The following is a 10121-nucleotide window of genomic DNA, read 5'->3' on the forward strand; positions in this document are numbered from 1 at the left end:
TCCACAAGCAAGAACAATAAATAAAAACTGCAAAAGAATATCAACTGTTTCTTATAGTGCCTCCTTTGGATAAAACACCAGGCCAGCTACCAAAATACTACTTATGAATAAAAAGTAGCTTTACTTCGAGTCACAAAAGCGATGAGTATGCACCTCAGGCTTAATTGTCGAAGAAACTATGATAGTTTAACTGTCAGATTTTATTTTTTGGCTGTGTCTGTGTGCAGTTAATACGTTTCTTTAATATGTCTTTTGAGCTTTAGATGATTAAAAACAATAAGAAATTACAAAGAAGGCTATTAATTGGGTGTTAGGTATTCTATTTAGGACACATAGCGTGGACTGTAAAACATTATTCATTTATAATACTTTGATATACCTACTTTGATATTAAATAAAAACTTGGGAAAAAAACAAAAAAAGTTAGATGATTTTCAGGCAATTTGTCCAGATGTGATAGTTTAAGCAGAGATCTTCCTGAAATAAAGAAGCCCTTTCAGATTTTCAGATCTAAAAATCCTGGTCTGTGGTGTAGAACAAGGCAGTCTTCAGTGATTAGGTGGATTTTCGCACAAGAATTCTGTAGCGTGTTTTAAGCAATTTTATGACTACTGACTCAATAAAATGTGATTTGATTGAACCAATCATTCTACCAACTTACGTCTTGTTGTCTTGTTGTAATTGCAATAAGTCTCCCAGAATGACAAAAGTGTATTTTTCTTTGCTGTTTCTCAGAGATCATGAACACACCCATTCCAGGAAGTTCCAAGAATCTAAGCAACATAGAATTTGTTTTACTGGGATTTCAAATTCTTCCTAAACTACAGCCTTTCTTCTTTGTGACATTTCTCTTGATTTACATCTCAACGATGACAGGGAACATCTTGATCATTGCTGTTGTGTTTACTGACAGTCGCCTTCACTCGCCCATGTACTTTTTCTTGGCCAACTTGTCATTCTTGGAAGCCTGTTACTCAACAACTATCATCCCAACCATACTTGGAGGTCTTCTTGCAAAGGAAAATACCCTTTCGTTTGAAGCTTGCATGACACAGTTTTATTTTTTTACCTCCTTTGTGAGCTCTGAGTGCTTGCTTTTGACAGTGATGGCTTACGACAGGTATGCAGCTATATGCTTTCCTTTACACTACACCATGCTTATGGATCCGCAGCGCTGCTTACAACTGGCTTTATGCGCATGGATACCCAGTTATGTAATTGGATTAGTTACTGACTCCTTGGTGTGTAGCTTATGCTTCCTGGCTCACAACGAAATTGATCATTTCTTTTGTGACTACGAGCCCCTTCTAAAAGCTGCCTGCTCGGATACTTACCTGGTTCAAAATGTGACATTTATCATGTCCTTCCTTGTAACTTCAATACCATTTCTCTTGATCATTGTCTCTTACAGTTATATCATTGCATCTATTCTAAAAATGTCTTCAACCACAAGAAGATATGCAGCGTTCTCCACCTGTAGTTCTCATCTTATTGTAGTTGTTGCCTACTTTGGGACACTTATTGGTTTATATGTGTTACCTACAAGTGGACAGCCGATCAACCTCAAAAAAACATTATCTCTCCTTTACACCGTGGCAACTCCTCTGCTCAATCCTATCATATACACTCTCAGGAATAGAGATATCAAAGAAACATTAGTCATGAAAGTCACTTGCTGATAGCAATACACAAGAGTCCATGATCACAATGGGACAACAAATAAGCCCTGGTTCTGCCAACAAGTGACAACCTCCATGGTTCTTGAAATGTAACTTCAATTTTGTTTTTAGTTACACCCTTTTGTATAATATCTGGCACTGTGTTGGAAATGGCCCTTACTGCAGGGTCACCAACAACGTTTTGTCTTCCTCCTCCTAGTTTTTCTGACCTATTTTTGCTGACTGTTAGTCTTTTCATCCTTGGCGTGGTCTCCTTAACTTTTTGCCCCTGTTTCCCAGGTTGTTGATGTGTGCTGGACTCTTTTTTTGCTGTTCTTGTTACTCTGGGCACCTTACCACTGCTAACCAGTGCTAAAGTGCAAGTGCTCCTATACAAAAAAGTGTATGTAATTGGTTCATCCATGATTGGCATATTTGATTTACTAGTAAGTCCCCAGTATAGTGCACGAGAGGTGCCCAAGGCCTGTAAATCAAATGCTACTAGTGGGCCTGCAGCACCGGTTGTGCCACCCACCTAAGTAGCTCTGTAATCATGTCTCAGACCTGCCACTACAGTGTATGTGTGTGCAGTTTTAAACTGTAAACTCGACTTGGCAAGTGTACTCACTTGCCAAGCCTAAACCTTCCCTTTTCTTACATGTAAGGCACCCCTAAGGTAGACCCTAGGTAGCCTCAAGGGCAGGGTGCAGTGTATGGTTAAGGTAGGACATATAGTAATGTGGTTTATATGTCCTGACAGTGAAATATTGCTAAATTCGTTTTTCACTGTTTCAAGGCCTGTCCCTCTCATAGGTTAACATGGGGGCTACCTTTAAATCTGATTAAAGTGTAGATTCCCTTTGGGAGCGGATAGACATTTACAGTTTGGGGTCTCTGAGCTCACAATTTAAAAATATACCTTTTAGTAAAGTTGATTTTAAGACTGTGTGTTTGAAAATGGCACTATTAGAAAGTGAGCATTTTCTTGCTTAAACCATTTCTGTGACTCTGCCTGTTTGTGGATTCCCTGTCTGGGTCAGTTTGACAGTTGGGCTGGTTGCACCTCTCACTAGACAGTGACACAAAGGGAGCTGGGGTGTTCTGCATTTCCTGATGAGCCATCTGTGCTAGGAGGGAGGGGAGGAGTGGTCATTCACACATGAAAGGGCTGTGCCTGCCCTCACACCATGCAGTCTCCAACCCCCTGGTGAGTGTCTGGGGCCTGGCCTGGGCAAGGCAGGATTTCACAAACAAGAGAAACTTTCCTTTGAAGTAGGCCTACTTCAAAGGGCAAAATGAGTATAAGAAGAGCACCCAAAACCACAGACTTTAGAACTCTTCTGGAAACCAAGAGGAACCTCTGCCTGGTGAAGAGCTGAAGAGCTGAGGAAGAAGAGCTGCCCTGCCTGTGACTGTGCTTTGTGGAGCTATCCTGCAGTTGCTGCTTCTGCTTGTGCTAGAGGACAAAGACTGGGCTTGATTTAGTGCTTGCCTCCTGTTATTTGAAGTCTGAGGGACAGGAAAGACTTCTCTCTGCAAGCACCTGGAGTCTCTGGAGAGACTCCTACTCTGCCAAGTGGTGCCATTCCAGTTCCTGGGACCCTGAAAGGAGAAGCTGGCACCCTAAGAGTAAGAAATCCACGCACAGACCACCGTGCGGGGAAAAGATCAACGCAACTCCGATCTGTGGCTGAAAAGTCGGCATGCCCCTGGCTTCGCAGCTGAAAATCGGTGCTCGCCTGCAACACGACCTGAAAATCTATGCCCAGGAATGGAGAAACAAAGCATATCATCGCTGACGGAGGCTAATGAGATCATAACCCACGCTGCGTGTTTTTCAGATCATTGTGCGGCTGGATTTCCAACGCGAGCACCGCGGGGCGTGTAAAAACGACGCATGGCCAGCCCGGACCTGAGAGTGCTGATCGGATTGACGCATCGCTCTCCTGCGGAGAGAAGAAACGACACACGCCGACCCGACTAAAGGAGAAATGACACAAGGGCTCGCACATGAGTGCAATCGGCGCATCGCAATCCCTTTTTGACGCATACTCGCCCGTCCAGGGTTGTTTTTGACGCGCACCAGATACATCTTCACGCTAGCAGTGGATTTTTGTCGTTTTGGTCTTGTTTTGTTTAGATAAATGTTTTCTGTTTGTCTAAATCTGTGTTGTGTCACTTTGTAGTGTTTTCATTCAGTTACTATGTGTGTTGGTTCAAATACTTAACACCTAGCACTCTGAAGTTCAGCCTACTGCTCGTGCCAAGCTACCAAGGGTGTAAGCAGGGGTTAGCTGAGGGTGATTCTCTTTTACAATGACTAGTGTGAGGGTCCTTGCTTGGACGGGGGTAACCTGACTGCCAACCAAAGATCCCATTTCTAACATTGGTGATTAGTGGATGGGATTGGACTTGTATTTTTACTGGACATACAGTGATTAAGTGTACACTACTGTTTGAGTTCAGACCACTATGTGACACATATTACTTGTCTTGTGATTTTTGATTTTCTCTTTGGGACTTCTTTTTGTTCTACTGCTTGCTGATCCATCCCTTGATTGACTTTTTTTGAAACTTCATTTGGGAACTTGTTTTTCTTCCTTTGGAACTTTGCATTTTTTTAGAATCTTCATCCGGTCGCAATCTGCAGATGCATCAGCTGGAGTTGCCTTTGACATAGAGAAAGTGGAGATCTACACAGTAGCTCAGTTGAAGCAATTCTGCAAGGATGTTGCCTGTTCCATTAAGAGCTCATTCAAGAAGGAGGAGCTGCAAAAGGCGGTAAGAGGCTGGGTGACAGCCAAACAAGCTGAGGGGCACACACATGTTGAGCAGGAAGGGTAGGAAGAGGTGCAAGTCATTCACAATGATGTAGTGGGTGGGCCTTGTCTGTCTACGGAGAGAGTCTCTAAGGCAGGTAGCAGTGTGTCCTCCAAGGATCTGACACCTGAACAGTTTCAGGACAGACAGGCAGAAAGAGATTTACCAATTGGAGCTGAAGAAGCCCAGTCTAGAGATGGAAAAGAGAAGGATGGCCATTGAGGAAAAGAAGATACTGCTGGCTCATTAGCTTAGCTTGAATGAGTTAAATCATAGGATAGGGGCCAGTCTAGTAGAGATGGGGGCATCAACAGTATAGTGCAGCCTAAAAGAAGGGTACGCATCCCAAAAGACGTAGTGAAGGATTACAAGAGGGAGGATTACATATACTTGTGGTTCAAGGGGTATGAGTCTGCTCTCCACATGAATCTGGTCCCTGAAGCTCATTGGGGGGTGGGTCTGCGGAAGCACTTTGAGGTAGAGGGGAGGGATACACTGAAAGCCTTAGGGAATGCTCAGATCTCACCAACACTATCATGAAGGATGCCCTACTAACAAGATATGGTCTCACCCCTGAGCAGTATAGGGATACGTTTAGGTCCTATAAGAAGAAGAAATCCCAAACATGGTTGGAATGTGTTGAGTCTTATTGCAGGTCACTGGATGGTTGGGTGAAGGGCAGTAAAGTAACTACGGATGAGGGGCTTTACAAACTGATTGCTTGGGAGCACTTGTACAGTCTATGTTTTCCAGACCTGCGCCAGCACCTGATTGACAGCAAGCTGACTGATCCCAGGAAGCTTGCGCAGGAAGCAGACTGCTGGGTGAGCACCAGGGTCCAAAAGAGGTATGGGGTAGACCATGCCAAGGGTGGTAAGGGTGAACAGGGGGAGTTCTCTAAAGGGCCCCAAACTGATTCTCAGGGTAAGGATTCCCAACCCCCAATGAGAAGAAGCCATGGTTCTCCAAAGTGAAGCCAGTGGCAGGTGGTCCCCCACGTAAGTGCTATGCATGTGACCAGGTGGGTCATGTGAGGGGGGACCCCAAATGCCCCAAAAATACACCGGCACCCAGTGGTGCGCCGTCCCAGGGTTTGCCCAGTGTAGCGATTGGGGAGCAGTTGGTTCCAGGTGGGTGGGTGGGAGCCAGCTGAGATGACCCTTGTTTCACTAGGGGACAGTGAGATGGTACAGAGAACCCTCGTGCCTGAGAACACTGAGAAGTACACGCAGTGGGTGACCATCAATGGACAGAGAGTGGAGGCTCTGAGAGACACAGGAGCCAGTGTGACTACAGTTAGGAGTCAACTGGTGTCTGAAGAGCAGATTGATCCCAGGGTACTTCACCAAGTAGTTGCAGTGGACAACTCAGAGCGCCTGTGCAGAGTGGTGCAGTTTCTTTTTGAATGGGGGTTCTCCGGTTCCTTGAAGGTAGCTGAGTCCAACCATGCCTGTTGATTGTTTACTAGGCAATGACCTGGAGGATTCCCCTTGGAAGGAGGTGGAACACATTTCTCACTTGGAGATGTTGGGTCAGCCTGGGTGGGTATGCGTATCCACCCAGTCAATGGCAGCCCGTCAGGGTGGTCAAGAGCCCCTGGAGCCTGAAACAGTGGCCCAGGGAACTGCCAAGAAGATGAAGGGCAGGGGACGCAGGAAACCGGCCCCAGAAGTTCCCACGGTCCGGGAGGAGGCAGAGCCTGAAAGTGACACCCCAAAGCGTACAGGGGAACAAGTGGCTGAACAGGGGGAGGTCCCTGAGCTGTCACATTGGCAGCAGGAAGGGGGACCCACCAGGGAGGCATTCTGTGAAGCACAGAAAACTTGCTACTCTAGAGGGACTGCGGCAGCATTCTGCAACCCAGGCGGCTGGTGAGGAGCCCAGTACTCCCCTTATCTATTGGGAGGATGGCCTCCTGTATAGTGAACCTAAGGTTCCTGAGCTTGGGTCAGCTTGTATGCTGGTGGTACCCCAGTGCTTCAGGGCCTTCCTACTGGGGTTGGCTCATGATGTGCCTTGGGCAGGACAAGACCTATAAGAGGCTTGTCTCCCACTTCTATTGGTCCCAGATGAGCAAGCGTTATGCTGCACACTGTAGGTCTTGCCCAACTTGCCAGAAAAGTGGCAAGAGTGGGGGAAATGTAAGGCTCCCCTCCAACCTTTACCTGTGGTTAGTACTCCCTTTGAGAGGGTAGGCATTGACATTGTGGGAACACAAAAATATGATGGACGGAGTGCTGAATAATGCAAACACTCACCCCCAGTCACAGATCTGGGTTTAATCCATCGTTCTTTTGCTCACCATGCCACCCCAGTTGCTCCCAGCCCTCTGCAAATCAGTCTTGCCCCTCCTCTCTATGGGCACAGTCCAGCCCGAACTGCCAGGCCAGGTTCTCCCTGGACCAAAAACAAGCAGCCTCGGACCGGTTTCTGGGTATCACCGTTCATCAGCGAGGTTAGCTTGAATCCAGTGGCACAGTGAGTACGGGACCCACATCTGGGCATACCCTTCCCACTTAGGGCAACTTTAGCAACACAAAAGGATGATGGACGGAATGCTGAACAATGCAAACACTCACCCCCAGTCAGGCAGAGGGAACAGGGCCAAGACTGATTTGCATATGGCTGGGAACAAACTGGGGTGGCATGGTGAGCAAAATAACAATGGATTAAGCCCAGATCTGTGACTGAGGGTGAGTGTTTGAAAGGTTTCAACACTACGTGCATCATTTTATTTTGTTTTGTGATGTTGCTTTGTGTGCCCTAAGTGGCAGTGGTATGCCCAGACGTGGGTCCCTTGCTCGCTGCGCCACTGGATTTAAGCTAGCCTGGCTGATGAAGGGTGATACCCTGAAACTGGTCCGAGGATGCTTGTTTCCTGTCCAGGGAGGACCTGTCCTAGCAGTTCGGGCTGGACTGTTCCCATGGGGAACAGGGTCAAGACTGATTTGCATATGGCTGGGTCCAAACAGGGGTGATGTGGCGAGCAAAATAACAATGGATTAAACCCAGATCTGTGACTGGAGGTGAGTGTTTGAAAAGTTTCAACACTCCATCCATCATTTTATTTTGTTTTGTGATGTTGCTTCGTGCGCCATAAGTGGCAGGGGTATGCCCAGATGTGGATACCTTGCTTGCTGCGCCACTGGATTGAAGCTAGCCTGGCTGATGAAGGGTGATACCCTGAAACCGGTCCCAGGAAGCTTGCTTTCTGTCCAGGGAGGACCTGGCCTAGCAGGTCAGGCTGGACTATTCCCATGGGGAACAGGGTCAAGCCTGATTTGCATAGGGCTGGGTCCAAACTGGGGTGACGTGGCGAGCAATATAACAATGGATTAAACCCAGATCTGTGACTGGGGGTGAGTGTTTGAAAAGTATCAACACTCCGTCCATCATTTTATTTTGTATTGACATTGTGGGACCTCTGGACCCCAAGACAGCCTTGGGTAACAGGTTCATCCTGGTCTTGGTGGACCATGCCACCCGGTACCCAGAAGCCATTCCTCTGAGGTCAGTTTCTTCCCCTGTGGTGGGTTGTGCACTGATGAGGGTTTTTACCAGCATGGGGTTCCCCAAGGAAGTGGTATCTGATAGGGGTACCAACTTCATTTCCACGTATATGAAGTCTCTGTTGAAAGTGTGTGGGGTGACCTATAAGTTCACCACACCTTACCACCCCCAAAGTAATGGTCTGGTTGAGAGATTCAACCGTACCTTGAAAGGCATGATTCAGGGCCTATCAGAGCGCTTGAGGCGGAAGTGGGACGTCCTCTTGCCATGCCTTCTGTTCGCTTACGGGGAGGTGCCTCAAAAGGGACTTGGGTTTAGTCCCTTTGAGCTCATTTATGGCCACCCTGTGAGGGGACCTTGGAGTCTGGTGAAGGAAGCTTTGGAGAAAGCTCCTAGTAAACCCCCCCAGGATGTATTTAGCACAGGAGAACCTAGAAGCAAGCCAGGAGGATATGAAATGATGGAATGACCGGAATGCCACTCTAGTCGAGTTTCAACCTGGTCAGAAAGTGTGGGTGATGGCATCAGTGGAGCCTAGGGCGCTCCAGAATAAGTGGACTGGGACATTTGAGGTGGTGGAGCGCAAGAGTGAAGTCACCTACCTGGAGGACTTACAGTCTCCAAGGAACCCTTTAAGGGTCCTGCATGTCAACGGCCTCAAACCTCACTTTGAGCGGACCGATCTGTCCATGCTCCTTGCAACATATGATGGGGTGGAGGAGGAGAGTGAGCCTCTTCCTGACCTCCTGTCTGTAGGAGAAAAAGATGGGTATATGGAGGGTGTGATCCTGTGATCCTCTCCCCCTCCCTGACTGAAGAGCAGCAGAGGGACTGTTGCCAGGTGTTGGGACAGTTCACCTCACTGTTTTCCCTGATCCCAGTGGTTACACACTTGTGCACACATGATGTGAACACTGGGGACAGTACACCCATTAACCAAAAGGTTTACAGGGTGACTGACAGGGTCAGGGCTTGCATTAAGGATGAAGTATCCAAAGTGCTAACCCTAGGGGTTATTGAGCACTCCAGCAGTCCTTGGACCATCCCAGTGGTATTGGTCCCAAAGGCTGCTGCACCTGGTGTCACTCCAGAACTCAGGTTCTGTGTGGACTACCGGGTACTCAGTGTGGTCAGCAAGACTGATGCACACCCCATCCCCAAAGCTGATGAGCTCATTGACCGGCTAGGAGCTGCCAAGTACCTCAGTGTGTTTGAATTAACATCTGGGTACTGGCAGATTGCCTTAACTGAGGGGGCCAAGGAGAGGTCAGCATTCCCTACCCCAGATGGCCACTTTCAATTTAAAGTCATGCCATTTGGGATGAAGAATGTCTCTGCCACCTTTCAGAGGTTGGTCAACCAAGTGCTGTCTGGGCTGGATGAGCTCAGTGCCGCCTAACTGGATGAAATTGCTGTGTTTAGTTCCACATGGGAGGAACAACTGCAACACCTCTGGAGAGTGTTAGAGGCCCTGCAGATGGCAGGTCTCACTATTAAGGCAAGTAAGTGACAAATAGGGCAGGGTTCTGTTGTGGACTCAGGACACCAGGTGGGGAGTAACCAGGTGTCACCCCTACAGCCTAAGATTGATTCCATTCTGGCTTGGGAGCCTCCCAAGACCCACACTGAAGTGAGAACCTTCTTATGTCTCACAGGATACTACAGGAGGTTTGTCAAGGGATATAGTACCATTGTTACCCCCTTGACTGAGTTGACTTCTAATAAGCAACTCAGGAAGGTGATCTGGACAGAGGCTTGCCAGACTGCTTTTAATGCCCTGAAGGCTGCCATGTGCACAGCACCTGTGCTGAAGGCACCTGACTACTTCAAGGAGTTTGTTGTGCAAACAGACGCCTCAGGGCATGGTATTGGAGCAGTACTCTCACAGCTTAATGAAGAGGGCCTAGATCAACCCGTAGCCTTCATTAGCAGGAGGTTACTTCCCAGGGAACGTAGGTGGAGTGCCATTGAACGTGAAGCGTTTGCTGTGGACTGGGCGCTAAAGAATCTAAGACCCTATATTTTTGGGACACACTTCTGGGTTTGGACCGACCACTGGCCCCTCGGATGGTTAATGGAGATGAGGAGTGAGAATCCAAAACTGTTGTGGTGGTCCATTTCCCTACAGGGAAT

The 10121-nt window shown here is 47.7% G+C and overlaps 1 protein-coding gene across 1 annotated transcript; it reads left to right on the forward strand.

Annotated features, from left to right (window-relative positions):
* The first annotated feature begins 740 nt into the window (after nt 1-740).
* Nucleotides 741-1679, forward strand: LOC138301658 (olfactory receptor 1468-like). The gene has a single exon (XM_069242172.1). It carries the CDS (start codon nt 741-743, stop codon nt 1677-1679), a length of 939 nt encoding a protein of 312 aa, XP_069098273.1.
* The last annotated feature ends 8442 nt before the right edge of the window (nt 1680-10121 follow it).

Source organism: Pleurodeles waltl, chromosome 6 (assembly GCF_031143425.1).
Source record: "Pleurodeles waltl isolate 20211129_DDA chromosome 6, aPleWal1.hap1.20221129, whole genome shotgun sequence".
NCBI lineage: Eukaryota > Metazoa > Chordata > Amphibia > Caudata > Salamandridae > Pleurodeles > Pleurodeles waltl.